This window comes from Mobula birostris, chromosome 11, assembly GCF_030028105.1.
Source record: "Mobula birostris isolate sMobBir1 chromosome 11, sMobBir1.hap1, whole genome shotgun sequence".
Taxonomy (NCBI): Eukaryota; Metazoa; Chordata; class Chondrichthyes; order Myliobatiformes; family Myliobatidae; genus Mobula; species Mobula birostris.
The window spans coordinates 15832316-15855077 of record NC_092380.1 but is presented as its reverse complement, the minus strand read 5'-3'; the positions used below and the strand labels follow the sequence as shown (position 1 = coordinate 15855077).

General features: G+C 46.5%; 2 protein-coding genes across 7 annotated transcripts in view; one reads left to right on the top strand and one right to left on the bottom strand.

Moving 5' to 3' along the window:
• LOC140204863 (TRIO and F-actin-binding protein-like) overlaps positions 1–22762 on the top strand; it is a 301234-nt gene that overhangs the window by 140066 nt on the left and 138406 nt on the right. For all 6 annotated transcript variants that reach the window (XM_072271741.1, XM_072271739.1, XM_072271738.1 and 3 more), the window contains 2 exons: positions 13428–13511; positions 18454–18537. In XM_072271741.1, coding sequence (XP_072127842.1) covers positions 13428–13511; positions 18454–18537 — 168 coding nt within the window. The remainder of the gene's footprint in view (positions 1–13427; positions 13512–18453; positions 18538–22762) is intronic.
• On the bottom strand, positions 22030–22443 carry LOC140205416 (profilin-3-like). Its single transcript, XM_072273016.1, has one exon. The coding sequence runs from the start codon at positions 22441–22443 to the stop codon at positions 22030–22032; it is 414 nt and encodes a 137-aa protein (XP_072129117.1).

Below are 22762 nucleotides of genomic sequence, written 5' to 3'. Positions count from 1 at the left end.
TTCTAAAATACTCAAATCACCCCATCTGATACCAACAATTATTCCACAGTTAAAGTCACTCAGCTCACATTTCTTCCCCCATTCTAATGTTTGGTCTGAGCAACAACTGAATCTGTTCCCTTGCCTGTGTGTTTGTATGCACAGAGTTTAAGAATAAGGGGTAGACAATTTAGAACGGAGTTGAGGAAAAGCTTTTTCACACAGAGGGTTGTGGTTCTGTAGAATGCTCTGCCTCAGAAGGCAGTGGAGGCCAATTCTCTGGATTCTTTCAAGAAAGAGTTAGATAGAGCTCTTAAAGATAGCGGAGTGAAGGGATATGGGGAGAAGGCAGGAAAAGGATACTGATTGTGGGTGATCAGCCATGATCACAGTGAATGGTGGTGCTGGCTCAAAGGCCTGAATGGCCTACTCCTGCACCTATTGTCTATTGAGTTGCTCCCACACGATTGGCTGATATTTGCATTAACGAGCAGGTGTATCTGATAAAGTAGCTACCGAATTGAACATATGAAGTCATTGCCACAGGACCAGAGCTTGGTTTGAGGTACTCCAGTTTAACGATACGGGTAACGCTGATCTGCGCTGTAAACATCACGTAGGTGCGGCCCCGTCTGGGAAAGGTGTTTCCTCTGGCTCTCCGAAGCCTGCACTAAGCCAAACACTAACTTAGTCCCATTACTGTCTACTGTTTGTACCATCTAGGTGCCTACAAAGCTTAACTCAATAGAAGAAACAAGCTCTTGCATAGGATACCGTCAGTCTCCCCTCGCGAGCAATACGGTCAGGAATTCCCCTTCACAGCAGGTGTGTTTGACTGGGGATGAGGGAGGGGAGGTTATTTAGCGATCTTGTAAATGCAAGAGAGGCACCCCAACAAAACAGGTAGATGATTCTGAAAGAAGACCGGTGATGTACTGATACACACTTATTAATATGCAAATCTGCTGGCAAAGGATTGAGAGAGAGGGCAACACACAAAATGTCAAGCAGCATCTGTGGAGAGAAATGAGCAGCTGAGATTTCATGCCGAGACCCTTCGTGAAGACTGGAAAGGAAAGGGAGTCAGAAGCCAGAATAAAGGTGGAGAGAGAAGAGCACAAGCAGGTGATTATTGAATCCAGGTGGATGAGGGAAAATAGGAAGATGGAAGGGAGATAAAGGGGAATGATGTGAGAAACTGGGGGGAGACAAAGGGCTGAAGAAGAAGAAGGAGAGGACAATAGACTATGGAATAAAGGAAAGGAGGTGGTGAACCAGAGGGAGGATGCCTGTGAAGTTAGCGGGGGGCGGGGGGAAGATGGGGTAAAGGTATGTCACCGATAAAGCTGCCAGTTCATGCTCCCCTCGCCCTTATCCTGGCTTCTGTCCCTTTCCTTTGCAATGCTGATGAAGGGTCTCGGCCCGAAACGTTGAAACGTTCCCCCTCCATAGACGCTGCCTGACTTGCTGAGTTCCTCCAGCATTTTGTGTGATGCTCCAGGGGTTTCCAGCATCTGCAGAATCTCTTGCGTCTCTGATTGCGAGGCTGTGAGTTGCAAATTTTCAGAAGTGCTGAATTCTTCAGTCTTTGAGAATGTAGAAGTTTTGGATGTTAGTTACCCGCTAATCTAACTGTATATTAATAGTACTAGTACCCCTGTGATGGTGATTTAATGGTGGATGTTTGCCAATCAACCTTGCTGGCCCAGAAAGGAATCAATCTAACTCCTCATTCCAGCAGCTCATTAATTGTTTAAGAATATCTATTTCTCAACTTTGCTTATCAGTCTCTTTTTTCCCCTTCTGATACTCCTGTATTCCCCTCCCTATTCTGATTTTGACTATTCGTGGACACATTTTAAAAAATAAACTTCCAGCTGCAAAAAAGTCTGAAATAAAAGCAGAAATTGCAGCAACCACTCATCAGGCTGGGCAGCGTTCGTGGGAAGAGAAGCAGTTACCGTTTCAGGTCTGGGACCCTTTGTCGGAACTTGAGTTCACTATTCCCTGTCCACCAGGTTGTCCCACTTCCCTTGTGCGTATATTTTTAGCATTACAACAGCACACGATGTCTGAAATAAAAGGGCGAGGACGTGTTCCAACTTGTAGAGGAAGTTCCAGGAAAGTTGGTGTTCCCATTGTGGACCATACTGTGCAACAGTCTGGGAAAGATTAATTGTAGTCTGCATGAAAGTTTAGAGCTGAGGGTGCGATCTCCCAATGTGACAGTGGTGTGTTCAACTGGGTATTTGTTTCCTCTAGTGGAAGTTGATTCTGTGTGAACTCGGGCAGTGTGAAGAGCCCACGTGTGCTGACTACCTCACAGAGTGGTCCTAATGCACGCCGTGGCGCTGTGGCTGTGGTTGCACCTTGACCTTCAGCAGCACCCAGAGCTGCCGATCTAGGATCCCCACAAGGATACCAATGTGGGAATGCAGCAAGTGCAGGTGTTGGGAATGTGTACTTAGAGCCAGAAGTTGGGTGATGGGACGTTATGGAGGTTGAGTAGGAAAGTATTCACTTTGGAAAAGGGGGAATATATTTTGTAAGGTGATCAAAAAGGCGCAACAGTGCCTTTATTTCCTGTGGAGCATCAAGAAAGCTCACCTCTGTCCCAGGATACTGACAGACTTTTACCGCTGAACCATTGAGAGCATACCCACCAACTGCATCTCAGTGTGTTATGGCAATTGCCCCGTATCGGACTGCAATGCACTCCGTTGTGTGGTGAAAACTGCCCAGCGGATTATCGGCACCCAATTGCCCACCATTGAAAACACTGCCGGGGCAGGGTGAAAAGCATTATCAAGGATGCATCTCACCCTAACCATGGACTTTTTACTCTCCTCCCATCCAGTAGGCACTACAGGAGCCTCTGCTCCCGCACCAGCAGGCACAGGAAGAGCTTCTTCCCTGAGGCTGTGACCCTGCTGAACCTCACATCACAGCGCTAAGCAGTATTGCACCCGTATTGTACTGTCTCAGTACTTTTATATTTGTGTGCTGTAGCACTTACTTTTTATTCGCAGTTATTTTGTAAATAACACTATTCTTTGCATTTTTGGTTAGATGCTAACTGCATTTCATTGGCTTTGTATCTGTAGTCGGCACAATGATAATGAAGTTGAATCTAATCTAATCTAAATGGCAGCATCCAAATTTTGGGAAAGGAAGGAAATATGAATGTGAGTCCTTCCCAGATTATGAACTTCTGAGAGGGGAACGAGCATCTGGGAGTTGGGTGGGATGGAATTGCCAGCTGCTGTAGAGCTGCAGGCATCCTCTGCTGCATGGGAGATGGTTTGCAGCTCCATTTTAACTTGTGAGCTATTGACAGGAATGGGAACCCTGCCGTAACCCTGCGGGCAAACTCTACTGAGCGTTATTAGCATTTATTTTATTTTTGATTTAAAAAAAAGTTTATTGAAATACAATGTAGAATAGGTCCTCTTGGCCCTTTGAGCCACACCACCCAGAAATCCCCTGATTTAATCCTAGCCTAATCGTGGGACAATTTACATTGACCAATTAATCTACCAACCGGTAGCTCTTTGGACTGTGGGAGGAAACTGGGGCACCCGGAGGAAACCCACGCGGTCACGGGAAGAACGTGCAAACTCCTTACAGGCAGTGGTGGGAATTGAATCTGGGTCGCTGGCACTGTAAAGCGTCGTGCCAACCACTGCACCACCGTGCCACGTGTTAGTCTTTAATATGTAAAAATGGAGCCGCGTTGTAGTTACATCTGATCATAATGAAGCCATAGGTCCAATCACGAGAGAATCTGCAGATGCGGGAAATCCAAAGCAACGCACACAGAATGCTGGCGGAACTCAGCAGGCCGGGCAGAATCTGTGGAAAAGAGCAAATGGTTGCGGTTTCATGCTGAGATCCTTCAACAGGAAGGTGTCCACAGGCCTAGTGTTGGTGTCTTTACATAAAAGTAGACTATCCTTGGAGGAATGCCATGATGACTCACTGTATCTGCAAGGGGGACACTGTGAGGGGAATTCTTTGAAGAGAGACGGAGGAGCTCAGTATGGCATACCCCAGAGTTTCGGAAAATTGGAGATAATCTCATCGAAGGATGTGGGTCTGGAAATTCAGTTGCAGGATGCCTTTTCTTCAGTGTTAGGTGATTGAAGATCAACTTTCCCTGTGGTGAAATGGGCTAGTGACCGCCTGTGGGTCACTGTGTGCCACTGCAGGGATTTGAGTGATGCCCGGTGTGACTCACCTTGTATAACTGAGAGTTTCATCAGGTGCACTTGGGATAATGTCTCTCCCTGTGAATCATTTGCCCAGGGAATGGGAATGATTGTTTGAACAGGTAACCAGTCATGCTGATTAACTCAATGCTGGACTTGGACCTGCGTAAGTTAACGTAAAACATACATAGAATAGTACAGCACAGTACAGGCCCTTTGGCCCACAATGTTGTGCTGACCCTTAATCCCTGCCTCCCATATAACCCCCCACCGTAAATTCCCCCCATATACCTGTCTAGCAGTCTCTTAATTTTCACTAGTGTATCTGCCTCCACCACTGACTCAGGCAGTGCATTCCAGGCACCAACCACTCTCTGAGTACAAAACCTTCCTCTAATATCCCCCTTGAAGTTCCCACCCCTCACCTTAAATCCATGTCCTCTTGTATTGAGCAATGGTGCCTTGGGGAAGAGGCGCTGGCTGTCCACTCTATCTAATCCTCTTATTATCTTGTACACCTTTATCATGTCTCCTCTCATCTTCCTTCTCTCCAAAGAGTAAAGCCCTAGCTCCCTTAATCTCTGATCATAATGCATACTCTCTAAACCAGGCAGCATCCTGGTAAATCTCCTCTATACCCTTTCCATTGCTTCCACATCCTTCCTCTAGTGAGGCGACCAGAACTGGACACAGTACTCCAAGTGTGGCCTAACCAGAGATTTATAGAGCTGCATCATTACCTCACGACTCTTAAACTCTATCCCTCGACTTATGAAAGCTAACACCCCATAAGCTTTCTTAACTACCCTATCTACCTGTGAGGCAACTTTCAGGGATCTGTGGACATGTACCCCCAGATCCCTCTGCTCCTCCACACTACCAAGTAACTTACCATTTACTTTGTACTCTGCCTTGGAGTTTGTCCTTCCAAAGTGTACCACCTCACACTTCTCTGGGTTGAACTCCATCTGCCACTTCTCAGCCCACTTCTGCATCCTATCAGTATCTCTCTGCAATCTTCGACAATCCTCTACACTATCCACAACACCACCAACCTTTGTGTCGTCTGCAAACTTGCCAACCCACTCTTCTACCCCCACATCCAGGTCATTAATAAAAATCACGAAAAGTAGAGGTCCCAGAACCAATCCTTGTGGGACACCGCTCGTCACAACCCTCCAATCCGAATGTACTCCCTCCACCACAACCCTCTGCTTTCTGCAGGCAAGCTAATTCTGAATCCACCTGGCCAAACTTCTCTGGATCCCATGCCTCCTGACTTTCTGAATAAGCCTACCGTGTGGAACCTTGTCAAATGCCTTACTAAAATCCATGTAGATCACATCCACTGCACTACCCTCATCTATATACCTGGTCACCTCCTCAAAGAACTCCACCGGCTTGTGAGACACGATCTGCCCTTCACAAAGCCATGCTGACTGTCCCTGATCAGGCCATGTTTCTCTAAATGCCCATAGATCCTATCTCTAAGAATTTTTTCCAACAGCTTTCCCACCACAAACGTAAGGTCAATTACCTGGACTATCCCTACTACTTTTTTTGAACCTTTTTCGAAGACTGATTATTTTCAACCTTCACCCCTTTCCCACTGTTGTACTCTGTATGTTACCAATCTCTTCCCCCCACTGCCTCTAGCTAGCCAATCGGTGCTCCAGTTTCCTCCCACAGTCCAAAGATCAAGCTCCAACCCTCTGATCTCCTGGCCCTTGACCCTCCAATCCCTTAATAGCTTTGACCTTCTAAAACCCCAATCAATGCCTAGAGCCTCCGAGGCCCAAACCCTACCCCTGTGCCTCCATCCTTTTGTTATGTTTTGTAACTTCAAAACATTAAATTAAGTCAAATAAAAATGCGGGGTCTGAAATACGGGTCTAACTTCGTCATTACTTTAAGACACACACATGGTACATGGTAGAGTGATGACGTAGACAATTAACATATTTGTACATAGAACCCATATTTAATTTTTGAAATGAACAAGAATGCTTAATCAACATATATATATATATACAAGATTACTAAAATATTATTGAAATATTAAATACACAACACCTTTGACCATTTAGTCCCTGAAACCCCTGGTGCTGGTCCATATCTGCTGGAAGGGTTAGTATTCCAGACCTTTAACCTGAGGTTGGATCCTTCAGAGTCTGAGAGAAGCTTCTCAGATAGAACCAACTGAATCTCACTGGGCAAGGATGTCTACCTACAGACAGTCAGCAAGTGTACAACTTTATATTGGTTCTTGCACTCTCAATGACACTGCCAACAGTCTCACACCACCATGTTTAGGAACAGTTATTGACCTTCGACTGAGGCTACCCAAGCCTTCCCCACCCGTGAGCACATCTACACAGAGCGCTGTCGCGAAGAAAGCAGCATCGATCATCAAGGACCCCCACCATCCAGACCATCTTCTTGCTGCTGCCATCAGGAGCTTTATGTCCCACACCACCAGGTTCAGGAACAGTTGTTACCCATCAACCATCAAACTCCTGAACCAGTCTGGATAACTTCGCACACCTCTACTCTGAACTGATTCCACATCCATTGGACTTGCTTTCAAAGTCTCGACAACTCATGTTCTCAGTATTTACAACAACACACACAAAATGCTGGTGAACGCAGCAGGCCAGACAGCATCCATAGGAAGAAGCACAGTCGACGTTTCAGGCTGAGACCCTTCGTCAGGACTCTCAGTATTTATTTATTTATTTATTATTATTTGTTTTTTGATTTTTGTGCAGTTCTTTTGCTTGTCAATCTTTGTATGTAGCTTTTCATTGGTTCTTATTGTATTTGTTTGTTCTGCTGTTGTGAATGCCTGCAAGAAAATGAATCTCAGGGTAGTATATGGTGAGCAACACACACCAAAAGCTGGAGGAACTCCGCAGGCCAGGCAGCATCTATGGAAAAAAGTACAGTTGACATTTCAGCCCGAAACCCAGTCCCGCTAAATTTCCAGCATCTGCGGATTTTCTCTTGTTTGAAGTATATGGTGACATGTACTTTGATCAGAAGCTTACCTGAAACTTTGACCAGTCTACCTCTACCTATCCTCGGTACGTGGTGGTGGGCTCCCTCTGGAAATCGCGCGGCCACTTTGGTGGTGATGTTTGTTATCTGTCAAGTAGGGGACCGTGCACAATTCTGATTTGATGGAGACGGATGTGAGAGTATGGAGGAACATCTGGAAAACTTCTGAAATGCCCGCTTCGCTGCCACTGCTACTGTGTGGTAACCGGAATCTCCAGAGCAGAAGGCCCCGAATCCTCGGCTTTGCTTGTTTCAGTGGCGGGGAGAGGTCGAAGGCGCTCGGCAGAGGATGGCGCTCGGGAGGCTGTATTGGAGAGGCTGGTCGGAAGCTCGAAGTTTTTGGACGGACTGACTCGGTGTCGGCTGTGGTCGGCTGCTTCCAAAGCATTGGCAAGTTGACGGTGCCTGGAGGTTTATGGCAGGGAGTTTCTCCCTTTTGCCGCCTGGTATCAGGGGACTCGGGAGTCGATCGACTCGGGGACTTTGAGACTTTATTTACCGTGCCCATGGTTTGTTCTTCATCAAATTATGGTATTGCTTTGCACTGCTGTAACTATATGTTATAATTATGTGGTTCTGTCAGTGTTAGTCTTTGGTTTGTCCTGTTTTCTGTGATATCACTCCAGAGAAACATGGTATCATTTCTTAATGCATGTATGCATTTCTAAATGACAATAAAAGAGGATTGAGTGTTCTCATAATGGAAAAAAAAATCTGCAGCCCCCGAATCCCTGCTCCACCAGTGGGATTTGATATGAAAGTTCCAAAGGAGACTAAACCAAGTAATGTCAAGTGAGAAGGTGCATGAAGTAGAGACAGTCGTGCTGTCAGAGACGCTCTTGTGTAGTTGGGAGCAGGTTCAGTGGGGCTGAGCTCAATCAGCTCCTGCAGGGTCTCCTGTGAACAGTATGTAGTGTGAGAGCAGTGGAAGGAATGGGGATCTTGGTGGGCTCCTTTGCTTACCACTGGGACCCCTCTTCCCTCCACCATACCCATTCTTGTCCTCACCCATTGGGATTCTGTGCCCCTCCCTCTCCAGTAAGACCTTTGACCCTCTCTGTTGGGACATGTACTCCATCCACACCTCTCCACTGGGATCTACCACTGGCTTGTGATTGGTTAGTTTCCTTCTGCTGATCTGTAAAGGTAATTTTGATTGGTCGGCCTGACTACCACACAATGCTCTCAGGGTTTCCCTGACACTGAGTCTGGCATTCTCATCAGCCAGAGGAGGGGTTTGTTGGAGTGGAGGGGTCCCATTGAGGGGGAGAGGGGGACTTGGTGGAGATCCTCTTTCCCACTTCCTCTCCATCACTCCTGCTCTACTTGCTGTTCAGAGGAAATGAGCCCCAGTGAGCCTGTCGGCCCACCCCTTCCTCCGTCTACACGGAACGGCATTAACAGCACGATAGTCTGCAGATCAGACACCTTCTCACCTGAACACAGACCAGGGCGTTCCTCAGTTTATCATCTGGGAATTCTCACAACAAATGCCACACAGCAAAGGTGCAACCTCGGAACAGGACGTTCCTTTAGAACGGAGATGAGGAGGAACTTCTTTAGCCAGAGAGTGGTGAATCTGTAAAATTCTTTGCCACAGGCAGCTGTGGAGGCCAAGACACTGGGTATGTTTAAAGTAAAGGTTGATAGGTTCTTGATTAGGGTGTCAAAGGTTATGTGGAGAAGGCAGGAGAATGGGATTGAGAGGGAAATTAAAGCAGCCATGATAGAATGGCAGAGTGAATACAATGGGCTGAATGGCCTAAGTCTGCTCTTATATCTTATGGTAAGGAGTTGTGGCGTTCTGGAAGGAGTCTAGTGCCACGTTCCCAGATTAAATGGGGATGGATTATTGTCAGTGTCGTCCATTTTTATAGTTAACCAATCAACAGTAATTAATGGAGTGGGTGATACCAAGTTTGTCAAAACATTTCCACATCCTCCCAAGCAACACACACAAAAAATGCTAGTGAACGCGGCAGGCCAGGCAGCATCTATAGGAAGAGGTACAGTCTACATTTTGGGCCGAGACCCTTCATCAGGACTAACGCCTTGTTAGTACTGACGAAGTGTCTAGGCCCAAAACGTCGACTATACCTCTTCCTAGAGATGCTGCCTGGCCTGCTGCGTTCACCAGCAGTTTTTGTGTGTGTTGATTGAAATTCCAGTATCTGCAGATTTCCTCGTGTCCACATCCTCCCACCCTGTTTCAATGACAGTGTCTGCTACTAATTTCTGGTAGGTGGTATCTCATTAATCAGAGTACCTCAAGGAGCCAGTGTTCTACTGTTCTCACCCCACTACACAGACAGTGTCCAATTGTTACGCACCCTACATTGCCAGTGTCCAAGTCATCCCATCCCTCACATTGCCACTTTCTAACCATCTCACCTCCACATCGCCACTACCCAACCCATTTCATCCCCCACACTTCCAGTGTCCAACTATCCCCAGCCCACACGGCCACTGTCCAACCCATCTCATCACTCACACTGCCAATGTTTACCTGTTCCCATCCCCCTCACTGCCAGTGCCCAACCCATCTCACCCCACACATTGCCAGTGCCCAGTTGTTCCCACCCCTCAACGCCAGTGTCCAATCTGTTCCATGCTCCATAGTGCCAGTGTCCCCAGCCCATCCCAACCCCTCCCTCACAGTTCCAATATCCAACTGCCAGTCTCAACTGTTCCCTCTAAACAGTGGCCCCTGGTTTAATTTCTCTGTGGTCATTGTCAACTTGAAAGTGACCGCTGTTGCAGGTTCTCTCTGGAAATCTGCAAACTTTCCCCACAACTCCTGGTGTTCTCTGCTGTTCCGTCGCACTGGCCCTGCCGCCTCAGGACTGTACTGAGGGAGCAGGAGGACCCACTGTGATGGTGTGTTACCACCAATGGCCACTGAGAAGTGAAAACGCGAGGTCCGGCCTCAGACTGTGAAAAGACTTTGTTAACTTCCTGCACAGACTGAGAGAGGACTCACAACCAGGACCATGCCCACCTCACCAGACAAAGATGTCTATCCACAGACAGAGAACAAGCAGGAAAAGGTGAGGCCGATGCTGCATCCATGGGTGACCCTTGTCCAGCTGCACAGGCTAGGGATATCCCAGACAATCTGCCCTAGGATACTCTGAGAAGGTGGTAATTAGCTTCCTTTAACAATAGAGTTCATCTTCAAAAGGCAATGCCTCAAAAAGGCGGCATAAGATATAGGAGCAGAATTAGGCCATTGACTCATCGAGTCTTCTCCGCCATTTCATCATGCCTGATCCAGTTTTCCTCTCAACCCCAGTCTCCTGCCTTCTCCCGGTATCCCTTCATGCCCTGACCAATCAAAGACTCGGCTTCCACAGCTGCCTGTGGAGAAGAGTTCTACAGATTCAGCACTCTCTAGCTAAAGAAATACCTTCTCATCTCCATTCTAAAAGGACTCCCCTCTATTCTGAGGCTGTGTCCTCTGGTTTTAGACTCTGCCACCACAGGAAACATCCTCTGCACATCCATTCTATCAAGGTCTTTCACCATTCGGTAGTTTTCAATGAGGTCACCTCTCATTCTTCTGAATCCTAGTGAATACAGGCCCAGTGCCATCAAACACTCTTCGTATGACAAGTCATTCAATCCTGGAATCATTTTCATAAACCTCCTTTGAACCCTCTCCAGTTTCAGCACATCCTTTCTAAGATAAGGAAGCCAAAACTGCTCACAATACTCCCAAGTGAGGCCTCATCAGTGCTTTATAAAGTTTCAACATTACATCCTTGCTTTTATATTCTAGTCCCCTTGAAATGAATGCTAATATTGCATTTGTGTTCCTCACCACAGATTCAACCTACAAATGAGTCTTTAGGGAGTCCTGCACAAGGACTCCCAAGTCCCTTTGCACCTCAGATTTTTTGTATTTTCTCTCCATTTAGAAAATAGTCAACCCCTTCATTTCTTCTACCAAAGTGTATGACCATACACTGCCCGACACTGTATTCCGTTTGCCATTTCTTTGCCTATATTCTTAATCTGACCAAGTCCTTCTGTAGCCTCTTTACTTCTTCAAAACTACCTGCCTCTCCACCTATCTTCATATCGTCTGCAAACTGCATCAAAGCCATCAATTCCATCATCCAAATCATTGACACATAATGTAAAAAGGATTGGTCCCAACACAGACCCCTGTGGAACACCAACGGCCAGCCAGAAAAGGCTCCTTTTACTCCCACTGTTTTCCCCCTGCCAAACAGCACTGCTTTGTCCATGCTAGAATCGTTCCTGTAATACCATGAACTCATTGCTTGTTAAGCAGCCTCATGTGTTCACCTTCTGAAAACCAAGTACATAACATCAACTGATTCTCCTTTGTCCATCCTGCTTGTTGTTTCTTCAAAGAATTCCAACAGATTTGTCAGGCAAGATTTTCCCTTGAAGAAACCATGCTGACTACTGGCTATTTTATCACATGGCTCCAAGTACCCTGAGACCTCATCCTTAAATCGACTCCAACATCTTGCCAACCATGGAGGTCAGACTAACTAGCCTATAGTTTCCTTTCTCCTGTATTTCTCCCTTCAGTTCATCCTCCATTTCCTTGTCCCCCATTACTACTTCTCCAGCATCGTTTTCCAATGGTCCGATATCACTCTCGTCTCTCTTTTACACTTTATGTATCTGAAGAAACTTTTGGTATCCTCTTTAATATTATTGGTTAGTTTACTTTCGTGTTCCATCTTTACCTTAAGTACTTTTTAGTTGCCTTCAGTTGGTTTTTAAAAGCTTCCCGATTCTCTAACTTCCCACTAATTTTTGCTCTATTATATGCCCCTCAGGCCTGATGAAGGGTCCCAGCCTGAAACGTCGACTGTTTACTCTTCTCCGTAGATGCTGCCAGGCCTGCTGAGTTCCCCCAGAATTTTGTGTCTCTTGCTTTGGCTTTTATGTTGGCTTTGACTTCTCTTGTTAGCCAGGGTTGTGTCATCTTTCCTTTAGAATACTTCTTCCTCTTTGGGATGTATATATCCTGTGCCTTCTGAATTGCTTTCAGAAATTCTAGCCATTGCTGCTCTGCCATCATTCTTGCCAGTGTTCTTTTCCAGTCAATTGACTGGATTTGGGAGCATCTCCTTATGAGAATAGGTTGAGTGAACACGGCCTTTTCTCCTTGGAGTGACGGAGGATGAGAGGTGACCTGATAGAGGGGTACAAGGTGATGAGAGGCATCAATCGTGTGGATAGTCAGAGGCTTTTTCCCAGGGCTGAAATGGCTAGCATGAGAGGGCACAGTTTTAAGGTGCTTAGAAGTAGGTACAGAGGAGATGTCAGGGGTAGGTTTTTTACGCAGAGAGTGGTGAGTGCGTGGAATGGGCTGCCGGTGACGGTGGTGGTGGAGGCGGATACGATAGGGTCTTCTAAGAGACTCCTGGACAGGTACATGGAGCTCAGAAAAATAGAGGGCTATAGGTAACCCTAAGTAATTTCTAAGGTAAGGACATGTTTGGCACAGCTTTGTGGGCCCAAGGGCCTGTATTGTGCTGCAGGTTTTCTATGTTTCTATGTTCTAATTCGGGCCAACTCCTCTCTCATGTCTGCGTAATTCCCGTTACTCCACTGTAATACTGATACATCTGACTTTGGCTTCTCCTTCTCAAATTCCAGGGTGAATTTGATCATATTATGATCAGTTGCCCCCAAGAGTTCCTTTATCTTGAGTTGTCTAATCTATTCTGGTTCGGCATCCATCATTTAGGAACCCCATCACCCAGGACAAGCCTTCTCCTCATTGCTGCCAGCAGGAACCTGAAGACACACACTCAAAATTTTAGGAACAGCTTCTTCCACTCTTCCATCAGATTTCTGTATGGATAATGAACACTACCTCACCTTTTGCTCTCTTCCTGCACTATGTTTTTAATATTTGTAGTTGTAACATAATAATAAGGGTCTTGGCCCAAAACGTCAACTGTACCTCTTCCTAGAGATGCTGCCTGGCCTGCTGCGTTCACCAGCAACTTTGATATGTGTTGTCCATGGAGGGGGAGTTGGTTTCTGTGTTGGACCAGACTGTGTTCATATCTCACTGCAATTTCTCGTGGTCTGAGGCATAGCAGTCGCCTTACCAAGCTGCGATGCATCCAGACACGATGCTTTCTATAAAACGATCTTAAGAACTCTTCTCTGCCTCTCATTCCTTAACAGGCTGAGAGAGGTTTACCTAATAGGTACATCTCCAACTCGCTGAACAGAGATGTCCGTCAGCAAGGGACCGAAAAGGACAAGAAGGTAAAGCAGGGTTTGAGTGTGAGTTGATGATGGCACTCCCCTCTGAAGGTGCTGCTCTTGTGCCCAGGGGCAGGGTTTTCTGGGGGAATCCTGGGAGGTTGATATGAATGTCTATGGGTGCACATGTTGGGATGGTTGGAAGATAGGTAGATACTTTATTGATCCCAAAGGAAATTACAGTGACACAGTAGCATTACAAGTGCACAGGCATAAATACTGGAAGAGAAGTAGGAAGAATAAAAAATAAGTTACCACAAACAGTGTAACAGGAAGGGGTTATCACTTCCCTGGCGATATGTTGACTCATTATAGAGCCTAGTGGCCGATAGTAAGAATGACCTCATATAGCACTCTTTGGAGCAACACAGTTGTCTTAGTCTATTACTAAAAGTACTCCTCTGTTTGGCCAAGGTGGCATGCAGAGGGTGAGAAGTATTGTCCAGAATTGCCAGGATTTTCCGTAGTGTCCTTTGTTCTACCACAGCCTCCAGTGTGTCCAGTTTGACTCCTATCCCGGAGCCAGCCTTTCTAGTCAGTTTGCTGAGCTTGTTGGTATCACCCATGTTGATGCCATTGCCCCAGCACACCACCACATAGATGATTGTATTGGTGACGACAGACTGGTAGAACGTGTGAAGGAGAGGCCTGCATACTCCAAAGGACCTCAGTCTCCTCAGGAAGTAGAGGCGACTCTGGCCCTTCTAGTACACAGCCTCTGTGTTGGTGCTCTGTTCGAGTCTGTCATCCAGGTTCACCCCCAGGTACATGTAGGTCTTCACCACATCCGTATCCTCACTATCAATAGTAACAGTGAGCAATGCAGGCTTAGTCATCCTAAAGTTCATCACCATCTCTGTGGGACTTCTGGAAAATGGCAAAGGTACTGGTGCTCCTGTTGATTGTGGTTCCATGTGAGGAAGTGCAGCCAGCTGCAGTATCCCTGGAGAGACTCCACGAGCCACCAACAGTGCAGGTTGAATCGAGCATCCTTCGGTTATCCCTCTGGATTGCAGACTCACTCCTTATCTCCTGCTCTGAGCTGCTGCCAGGACCTTTTCCAGCAGTTGTGATCACAGCTTTGACCTCAGAGTCACTGATGAAAACTTAAACTCTCTTACCCTCAGTACCCACTCCAGAACTCAATCCTGGCATGCGCCCGCTACTCTCTGTCAGTCCCTCCGTCCAAACCTGCCCCCATTCTGTGGTCCAGCGCTGGTTCCTGTACGATCTACATATTCCAATACTAAGGCCTCCACAATTTCTTTAACCACCTCCTTCAGAACCCTGGAGTGTAGACCATCTGGTCCAGGTGACTTATCTACCTTCAGACCTTTCAGCTTCCCAAACACCTCCTCCCTAGTAATGGCAACTTTGCTCACTTCTGCCCCCTGATGTTCTCAAACTTCTGGCATAGTACTAGCCTCTTCCACAGTGAAGAATCTTGTAAAATACTGTTCCGTTTGTCCACCATTTCTGCTCTCCAGCATCATTTTCCAGCGATATAATATCTACTGTAGCCTCTCTTTTAGACTTCATATATCTGAAAAAACTTCTGGTAGGTTTTTTTTACACAGAGTGGTGGGTGCATGGAATGCCATGATGGGGTGGTGATAGAGGGCAGCTACGTTTAAGAAACTCCTTAGATAGGCACATGGATGATAGAAAAATAGAGGATTATGTGGAAGGAAAGGGTTAGATTGATCTTAGTGTAAGTTAAAATATTGACACAACATTATGGACTGAATGGGCTGTACTATGCATTGTAATCTGCAGAAAAAATCAGACTTTGGTTACATAAAGGCTTTGGAGAATGGATAAGGGAAGTATAGAGACACTCCCTGGCTTACAACCACTGATTCATAGAGAGTTCGTAGACACAAAGTAGTTTTTGGGAAACTGGTGGGATGGAAGGGGATGGATTTGCCTGCTGCAAGCATCTACCAAATGGAAATGGAGTATTTGCACTTGTGTTTTCTCCCTCGCCCAACCAAGCTACAACAATGGTGCTGGGTGGAGCCGAGCAGGGCTGGGAATGCTGAGCGGACTTGCTCGCTCGCTCGCGGAGTCAGTGAGCCTGGCTGCCGGCCGCTGTTTCTGCATCTGCTTGCAATCCCATGACCGATGTTCCTCTGATCCTCTCCCACACGTCTGACTTACGACCAGTTTTCAGGAATGGGACCTTGTGGTAATCCGGACACTGCCTATACAGAGTTCGGACTCAGAGAGCCACAACCTCATTGAATGGTGAAGTGTAGTCAGACCAGGGTCTAGTATAACAGTAGTATAACTTCCTTTTTCCTCCCAACCTACAGTTTAAAAACCAGAACTTTACGTAGAACACTACATAAGCAGTGTAACACAGTTCAGCCCTTTCCCCCATGATGTTGTGCCAACCTTTTAGCCTGTTTCCGTGCTGTAATTGTTATATGATTATATGGTTACTCTAAGATCAGTCTAACCTTTCCCCTCCACCATTGCCCTCTACTTTTCTATCATCCACGTACGTATCTAAGAGTTTCTTAAACCTTGCTGCCTCTATCACCACCCCAACAGGGCATTCCATGCACCCACCACTCTCTGTGTAAAGCCCCACCTCTAATGTCCCCCCTATACTTCCCTCCAAATCACTTTAAAATTATACCCCCTTGTATTAACCATTTCTGCCCTGGGGGAAAGTCTCTGGCTACCTGCTCAATCTGTGCTTCTTTATTATCCTGCACACCTTTAGTTTCCATACCCAATTAAGCTATGCCATGTAACCTTTGGTAACACCAGCCTTTCACCACACACAATGACTTTATTTTGAATGCTCTTGTATCTGCCTACACTGAATCCCATTTACCACAGCAGCCACTCACTTACTCTGCTAGTAGCTCTCATTTTGCACCCTTCAGTGGATTGCCTCCGACCTGACACCGAACTTGGCCCTGTGACAATGGAAGTAGCACTTTGATCCTGGGAATGAAAGGGTTAATGTATGAGGAGTATTTCATGGCTCTGGAGGTTAGAAGAATGAGGAGGATCTCATTGAAACTGATTGAATGTTGAAAGGCCTGGATAGAGTGGAAGTGGAGAGGATGTTTCCAATCGTGGGAGAGTTTGCGACTAGAGAACACAGCCGCAGAATAGAAGGAAGTCCCTTTAGAACTGAGATGTGGGGGAATTTCATGGTGAATCTGTGGAATTAATTGCCGCAGACAGCTGTAGAGGCCAAATCATTGGGTTTACTTAAGGTGGGAGGATGATATGTTCTTGATTAGTAAGGGTGGCAAAGGTTACAGGGAGAACGTAGAAGAATGGGGTTGAGAGGGATAATAAATCAGCCATGATTGAATGGCAGAGTAGACTTGATGGGCTGAATGGCCTAATTCTTCTCTTATGGCCTTATGGAGTCATTGACATTACATATTACCTCCATTAGCCATGATCTGTTGAATATTTCCAGTGTTTTATGTTTGATGCAACACTCACAAAATGCTGGAGGAACTCAGCAGGCCAAGCAGCATCTGTGGAAAAGAGTAAACAGTCAAGACCCTTCTTCAGGACTGAAAAGGAAGGGGGAAGATGCCAGAATGAAAAGGTGGAGGGAGGGGAAGGAGGCAGGCTGGAAGGTGATAGGTGAAGTCAGGTGAGTGGGAAAGGTCAAGGGCTGATAGGAGAGGAGAGTGGACAATAGGAGGAAGGGGAGGGGCACCGGGGATGGGGGGAAGTAATAGACAGGTAAGAAGAAGTGAAAGATTGGAGTAGGAAGGGGGAGTGGAAATTAGCTGTCTGATTTTTCAGCTTCACCATCCGCAGTGAGTTATTGTAGTCACCAAGACGCATCATCACACACCCCACCCCATCACAACCTCCCAGAATTTAGCTCTTGCCCATGATATGCGCCCTCAGAACACTTCCAGATCAACAGCTTGTCCTCAATGTGCCACCGGTTTCAACCTTTGATATCTCTCCAAGTTGAAACTTTGACACCTTCGGGAGCCCATCTAATCAGCAACTCTAAGTATTTCCCAGCGTTTTAGGCCATGAGCAGTCAGAGGTTACTGAGGAGCTGAACACGGTCAACAGTCAGGGGGAAAAAAAGTCCCTACTTCTCGTCACACCAGCAGACACAGAAGGTTAAAATTTACCATGTGATGTACTGGACGTACAAACATTTAAATTAGAATCAGGAAAAGACCTCTCAAGCCTGCTCCACAGTTCTGTAAGGTCATAGCTAATTTATTTTCTGCATTCCAGCTGACCTTCCCACCCTCTTGCTTATTAAGAATCCGTCTATATTTGGCTTAAAAATAATTTGATTCTGCCTTACCGTCTTTGAGGAAGAGAATTCCAAAAAAATTCTAACGTCTACACATCATGGGTGATCTCTTAGTCTTCAACAGTGACCTCTAGGTTCTCCCATAAGAGGACATTTTCTCTGTTTGCAGCCTGCCAAGGTTCCTCAAAACCTCGTATATTTCTGTTAAGTCCTTGCCCCCTCCTCAGGACCAGGGAATACAAGTCTGGCCTCTCCACCTTTCCTCATGAGCAAGCACACTCGCTCCAAGTATTAGTCTTGTAAACCTCTCTGGATTCTAACGAGGCATTATTACCCTTTCTTAAATAAAACCAATACAGTTCTCCAGATAAGGTTCCACTGATAATAGAGCACAACTTCTGTATTAAAATCTTCTCACAATAAGCAACAAAATTCTGTTAGTTATCCGCACCTCAAACTAATCCTTTGCCAGTGATGCACCATGACACCAGATCCCTCAGCATCTCAGAGCTCTTCAATCTGCTGCAAGTATTGAGATCACATAACTAGGAACTGCTCATTTATTAATAGCCATTCGTAGCTCCAAATATAAATACAATTGGGTGTTGACAGAAGCTGAAATATAAACAGGCTTTCCTTCAAACCCTAAACGCACGTGTTGGCTTCCATTTCCCCCGACAGACTGACAGAGGATTCTCAAACAGGGCCACTTCAAGCTCGCTGAACAGAGATGGCCATTTGCAAACAGCTGGCAAGCACAGCAAGGTAAGGTCGCTCTTGTATCCCGTTCTTGGGTCACGGGTGACACTGGCAAGGTGGTGGTGATTTCCCGCCTGGACGGAGGCGGGGGGGGATCGTGAGTTTCCTTACCAAACTGTAAGGCTGGGCCCAGATGGTGGGAGTGAGTGTTTCCTACATGTAACGATGAAGGAATGTTGTGACAGCAAATGAATGATTGGAAAGTTTGGCTATTTGCAAGATCTCAAGGACAGAGGTTGCAGCTAGTGTTCCATACTGAACTTAACTGCAGCCCATCCAATATAGAACGGTGCTGAAAATGAACATTATATAAGGAAGCAGAAAATAGAATTGCAAGGAGTTATGTTAAATCTTTATAGAGCATTGGTTAGGAAGTGGGGGGCAGGTTTGTGTCCAGTTTGGGGTCTCACACTAAATAACGATGCAGGGAATAAAATCCGTTCAGGAGAGGGAGCGGTGGGGATTGATTCATGTGGAACCAGGGATGTGGAACGTTGGCTGTGTGGGGAGAGGGAGGGAACGGATTCAGGGCCATGGGTCACGGATCCTTGTGGGTTCTTACAGTGAAACTGTGCCTAGTGTCTGTTACCTGATGATACCGTTATAAGTTAATTTGTAAAGACTCAGAGAAGAGTTAAGGATTTTTTTAATGCAGTGTGTATCCTATCTGTTTATACTTATGACAATGCAGATGATGGACGTTCAGAGTCAAAAGCAGGCTTGTTACCAATGATACACGCGTGTTGTGAAATTGGTTGTTTTGCAGCAGCAGCGCAGTGCAGGACAGTCTTTTGTCGCCAGTTCTATGCGGTGGTGTGCTGGCTGGGGCAATGGCATCAACACGGGTGAAGTCAACAGGCTCAATAAACTGATTAGAAAGGCTGGCTCTGTTATAGGAATCAAACTGGAGCCTGTGGTAGAACAAAGGACCCTGCGGAAAATCCTGGCAATGTTTCTCACAGTCTGCATGCCACTTTGGCTGAACAGAGGAGCACTTTTAGTAATAGACCAAGACAACTACACTGCTCCAAAGAGCGCTATATGAGGTCATTCTTACCCTCGGCCATTAGGCTCTATAATGAGTCAACTATAGCCAGGGAAGTGATGACCCTTCCTCCTGTTAGACTGAGGTGGCTTATTTTTTATTCTTTCTTACTCCTCTTCTAATATTTGTAGATCTGTGCACTTGTAATGCTACTGTGACACTATAATTTCCTTTGGGGTCAGTAAAGTATCTATATATCTGAATATTATAGGTTACAACAAAAGATATACAAATAAATAAATAGTGTAAGTAGAGAGCATGTTAATGAGGTATTGGTTATGGCAAGGGTTTCCAGCCTGAGGCCCACGGACACCTCGGTTAATGGTAGGGGTCCATGGCCCTAAAATAGTCTATGGGTCCCTGATGGTAGTAATGAGAAGAGTGGCACGGTGGTGTAGTGGTTAGCACAGCGCTTTACAGTACCAGCGACCCGGGTTCAATTCCTGCCACGGCCTGTGAAGAATTTGTACCTTCTCCTTGCGACCCCATGGGTTTCCTCCGGGTGCTCCAGTTTCCTCCCACAGTCCAAAAACATACAGGTTGGTAAGTTAATTGGTCATTGTAAATTGTCCCGTGATTAGACTAGGGTTAAAGCAGAGGTTGCTAGGCAGTGCAGCTCAAAGGGATGGAAGGGCCAATTCTGCGGTGAATCTCACTAACAAAAAATTCGTCTGCTGCCAGATAAGCAATCCCATTAGTTTCAATCCCCCTGTGTGTATTTTCCCTGTATTCTCGTTCATTCTCTCTCTCTCTCTCTCTCACTCTCTCTCTCTCTCACACTCACTCTCTCTCTCTCTCTCTCCCTCTCTCTCTCTCTCACACACACTCACTCTCTCCCTCTCTCTCTCTCCCTCTCTCTCTCTCTCTCCCACTCTCTCTCTCTCACTCTCTCCCTCTCTCTCTCTCTCCCTCTCTCTCTCTCTCTCTCTCCCTCTCTCTCTCTCTCACACACTCACTCTCTCCCTCTCTCTCACACTCACTCTCTCTCTCTCACACTCACTCTCTCTCTCTCTCCCTCCCTCTCTCTCTCTCTCTCTCTCTCTCTCTCGTCTAACAGCTCTCCTTTGATTCTCCTGCTGCTTGCCAACACCAAAGGGTCAATGACAGGGGCAGGAATCTGGGGCATATCAGGGGGGGACCCACACACAGTCAGAAGGACCGTGCACATACCTCACACCCGGGGTCAGGATTGAACCACCCATGGGGAGTGGAAGCAGGTGGAATACAGTCAGGATGCAGTGGTCTGAGGCCAGCTCTGCATTCCAGCGACTGACAGAGGAACGGTGCAGACTGTCAGCGGTTTCTGAGCCGCCTGTTTGCCCAGCTTGCCTCTCGTGTTTGGAATCACTGGACCCCTCAAAATCCGGTTTATTATGACTGATTTATGTCATGAAATTTGTTGTTTTGTGTCAGCAACACAGTGCGATGCATAAACAATGCTATAATTTACCAAGGTGCATAAATAGCGTAAAAGGAATAGTGAGGTAGTGTTCATGGGTTTATGGACCATTCAGAAATCTGATGGCGGAGGGGAAGAAGCTGTTCCTAAAACATCGAGTGTTGGTTTTCAGGCTCCTGTACCTCCTCCCTGATGGTAGTAATGAGAAGAAGACATGCCCTCGATGGGTCCTTAGCGATGGATTTTTGAGACACTGGCCTTTGGAGACGTAGTTTATGGTGGGGAGGGTTGTGCCCATGTCGGATCTGGCTGGGCCTGACAAAACTGGAGAGCTATGGTTCTGTGGAAGGTACAGACCCAGCCATTAACTGTGCAGCATGGTCCATGGGCTGTGGGACAGAGACTCGCCTCTATCCTGTAGCGTTAACTGTCTGAGCAGTGACACAATAAAGGAGCTGTGAGGTTTCAGCACTCTGTACTGCTGCTGGGGGTGGGGGTGGGGGGAGGGGGGAGGTTTCCCCTTGCTGGCCGTCTAAGCCGTTCACAGACCAAGCCACCACCCCTCCCACTGTGAGTAAGCCCAGGGACACGCTGGGTGAAACAGCATGCTCCAAAGATCCTGTAACCCGGGCACTGGAAATCCAAGAAAGAAGGACCGGAGACAGAGGGATCTGAGGCTGGGCTGAGGAAGGTTCAGGATGAGAAGGAGCAGACATTTCCATCTGCAGGTCAGAACTGTGGTCTGTAACAAGTAAATGCATTGTGAAATTCTTTAACCGGAAAATAGTTGGAATATTGATCAGGCGACAGAGGAGCGATGTACCAACGTTGGGCAAGCTTCAAAGGAATAGGGTGACGGATTGTTGGTGGGTTTAGATAGGCGGGGGTTCACATGAAGCATAAACATTAGCACTATCGTATCAACCCAATGCCCTCTACTCTACCCTTAATTCTATAATAACAAATACAACACCAATTAACAGAATTGTTGGTATTTAACAATTTATTACTAATCTGGGTTTGTAAAAATGTTTTCAAAGTCCCTTCCCTAACTTTAAAAGCCCTTCTCCTTCAGATAGTTATCCATTTCATGGACCTTCTTGTTGAGGAGTCCCCCGTGGACCCCCCTTTTGCCCATGATAAACACCATGATCTTGTTGGTTTTGCCGATGCAGATGCTCTTGCCTTGTCCGCCTTTCATCCTTACATCCATCACCTCGTCGTTGTTGACCAGGAGGTTGTCCCTGATGATGGAGCATTTCTTCCCTCCGATGGTGATGCCCGTTTGTAGGAAAGTCTTGCGGTCCTTCCCTATTAGCGTGCTGACCTCGTGCGGGGAGATGGCAGCCAATATACCGCCGGGTTTGGATGCCCAGACGGCCTTGTTGTTGGCGTGGCCCACAATGGCAGCATCTTCCACGTTCTTGTCCTTCAGTATAGTGTTGATGTAGTTCTTCCAGTCTGACATCTTCTCCTCAATTGAAGATTAGTTTCGAGAACAAAGTGGTCTTGGCACTGTCTCACTCGATAATGTGAGGGGAGTTAACAGGCATCAGTCCAACATCACCATGTCATTGTGAGGTCAGAGTGACCTCACTCCATTATGATTATTTATGTCATGAGTTGTTCTGGTGACTTGCTTTACTTCATATAATTGGTTGCAGTTGAAACAGTTGGAGTTTTATTTCAGTGATTGGGTGCCTTCTTTACAAATGGGATCCCCCTTCCCACTTTCCACCCATCCTTGAAGCCATTGAATCCCATTGGATACGAGTCCTTCGCTTTTC

Bases quoted from the DNA above. Each gene is read 5' to 3' on its own strand.
- LOC140205416 (XM_072273016.1), bottom strand. From the start codon at position 22,443: ATGTCAGACTGGAAGAACTACATCAACACTATACTGAAGGACAAGAAC.